Source organism: Gracilinanus agilis, unplaced genomic scaffold (genome assembly GCF_016433145.1).
Source record: "Gracilinanus agilis isolate LMUSP501 unplaced genomic scaffold, AgileGrace unplaced_scaffold38822, whole genome shotgun sequence".
NCBI classification, from domain to species: domain Eukaryota; kingdom Metazoa; phylum Chordata; class Mammalia; order Didelphimorphia; family Didelphidae; genus Gracilinanus; species Gracilinanus agilis.
Window position 1 is genome coordinate 2,084 of NW_025372270.1, and position 2,172 is coordinate 4,255.

Genomic DNA, 2,172 nt, shown 5'->3' on the forward strand with positions numbered 1-2,172 from the left:
TCTCAGACCTTGTTCTGGTGGTCTGCAAGTTGTTAGTCTTACCAAGGTGATATGATCCTGGGAAAACTATGGTCACAACTCTCTTGGTTTGTGATCTGGTATTTACCCAAGGAATGGCCCCTGGTCCTCTAAAACTACATGTACTAGTGCTCTTCTTTGCTTTGGGATTGTCACCAGGGTCCCTGTTCTCTTGTGAGAGACCAACAACACTCCTCTGCCCTAGAACTGAGATCTAGAACTACATATGGTCAATAGAATTGCCAGTCTGGGCCAGCTATATACCAGTGCCATCAAAAGGTCACCTGTAATCTCTTTCTGACCAGTCATCTGATTATTATTATTATTTCTGGGCTCACAGTTCCTGAACCCTGCTATTGCTGAGATAGCAGCCACTTCTGCAATGTGTGTGGGCTGCAGGCAGATATCCATTCCAGTGACACAGACTCCTTCTGCCAACCTCTTTTTAGGCCAGGAAAATGTTTCACCCTGCCATTCCATTGGCTCTACTGCTCCAACATTTGGTTTGAGGCATTATTTTAAAGTTATATGAAGAAGAATGTTGGGACAGGTCAGCTGGATGGCTTCCCTGCAATCCACCATCTTGACTCCACTGTATCACATGTTTTTGTGTTTTGCTCAGTTTATATAGTGTCTCCATAAAGCAAGGTCACTGGGGAAATACAGCCATATTTTAAGCCATATGCTTTTACATGAAAATGTCATATGTTCCATATTAGACAGTAAGGTCCATGAGAACAGGGACTATTTTGGGGTGATTTAAAAAAATTTCCCTACATTCTTACCTAGTGCTCCACTCATTGTAGGCACCCACAAATATTGAGCTGAAGAATAAACCTCACAAGACTCTGATACCATTGCCTACCTTCTCAGATATCTGGAGAGAGAGGAAATGATTGCCACAGCTTCACTTAGTTTCTCTTTTTGGTGATTGGTGAGAAGTTAATTCATGGATTGGAGTAGAGTAAACTTTGGGATCTTCATTTTTCTTCAGAGAATCTCCCCAGGGCTTTCTTCATGGCACTCATCACCTCCTTGTTCCTCAGGCTATAGATCAGAGGATTCAGCATAGGAGCCACTACAGTATAGAATATAGATATCATCTTCTCAAGTTCAACTGTGGAGGTGGCCCGGGGCCACATGTAGGTAAATATGGTGGCTCCAAAACAAAGGGAGACCACAGTGAGATGGGAGGCACAGGTCCCAAAGGCTTTGCGACGTCCTTGAGTAGAACGGATACGCAGAATGGCTCTAACAATCTGGGCATAGGAAAACAGGACCAGGGCGCAGGGAAACATGAGTACCACAAAGACTGAGAAGGTCACCATGACCTTGTTGAAGGAAATGTCCACACAGGCCAAGCGCAGCACTGCTAGGGTCTCACAGACAAAGTGATTGATAATATTCTTACAGAGGGGAAGTCTGAAGGTAATGATTGTCTCCATGAGTGAATTCAGGAACCCAGCAGTCCAACAGGCAGCAGCCAGAGCAATGCAGAGCCCTCCATGCATGATGACTGTGTAGTGTAGAGGATAGCACACTGCCACATAGCGGTCATATGCCATTGCTCCCAGCAGGAAGAACTCAGTCCCAGCCAGTCCTAGTGAAATGTAGAACTGAAATACACAACTACAGAATGGGATGGACTTCCTTGAAGATAGGAAGTGGATGAGCATTTGTGGCACGGTGCTGTTCATGTAGCAAATATCCACAATGGAAAGGACACTGAGAAAAAAGTACATGGGGGTGTGGAGTCTGGTGTCCAGCCTGATCAGGTGGATGATAAGGAAATTTCCCAGCATAGTCACCAAGTACATGGCCAGGAAGATGACAAAGAGGTAGATCTGAGTCTTCTGATCGTTAGACAGCCCCAAGAGGATGAATTCATTCACCCATGTCTGGTTGTACTGGGCCATAGGATGGTAATTGTGGAGGGATGGAAGGAGGAGACTGAAGTGGAAAAACTTGGATTCTAGAAGAAAAAAATGTCCTAACAAATTAACTTTTCTATTTAATTATCTTTCTTTAGAAGTGGAAGAGAAACACTAAAGTGTTTTTAAAACAAAAACAAATCCTGTTTTTTAAACGCATTTAGTTAATAATAATTTAACCAAATAAAATAATTGAACAATAATGTAATCAACAATAAAACCA

General features: G+C 43.1%; 1 protein-coding gene across 1 annotated transcript; it reads right to left on the reverse strand.

Annotated features, from left to right (window-relative positions):
* Nucleotides 1-998: 998 nt before the first annotated feature.
* Nucleotides 999-1,934, reverse strand: LOC123255075 (olfactory receptor-like protein OLF3). Its single transcript, XM_044683933.1, has one exon. It carries the CDS (start codon nucleotides 1,932-1,934, stop codon nucleotides 999-1,001), a length of 936 nt encoding a protein of 311 aa, XP_044539868.1.
* Between the last annotated feature and the right edge of the window lie 238 nt (nucleotides 1,935-2,172).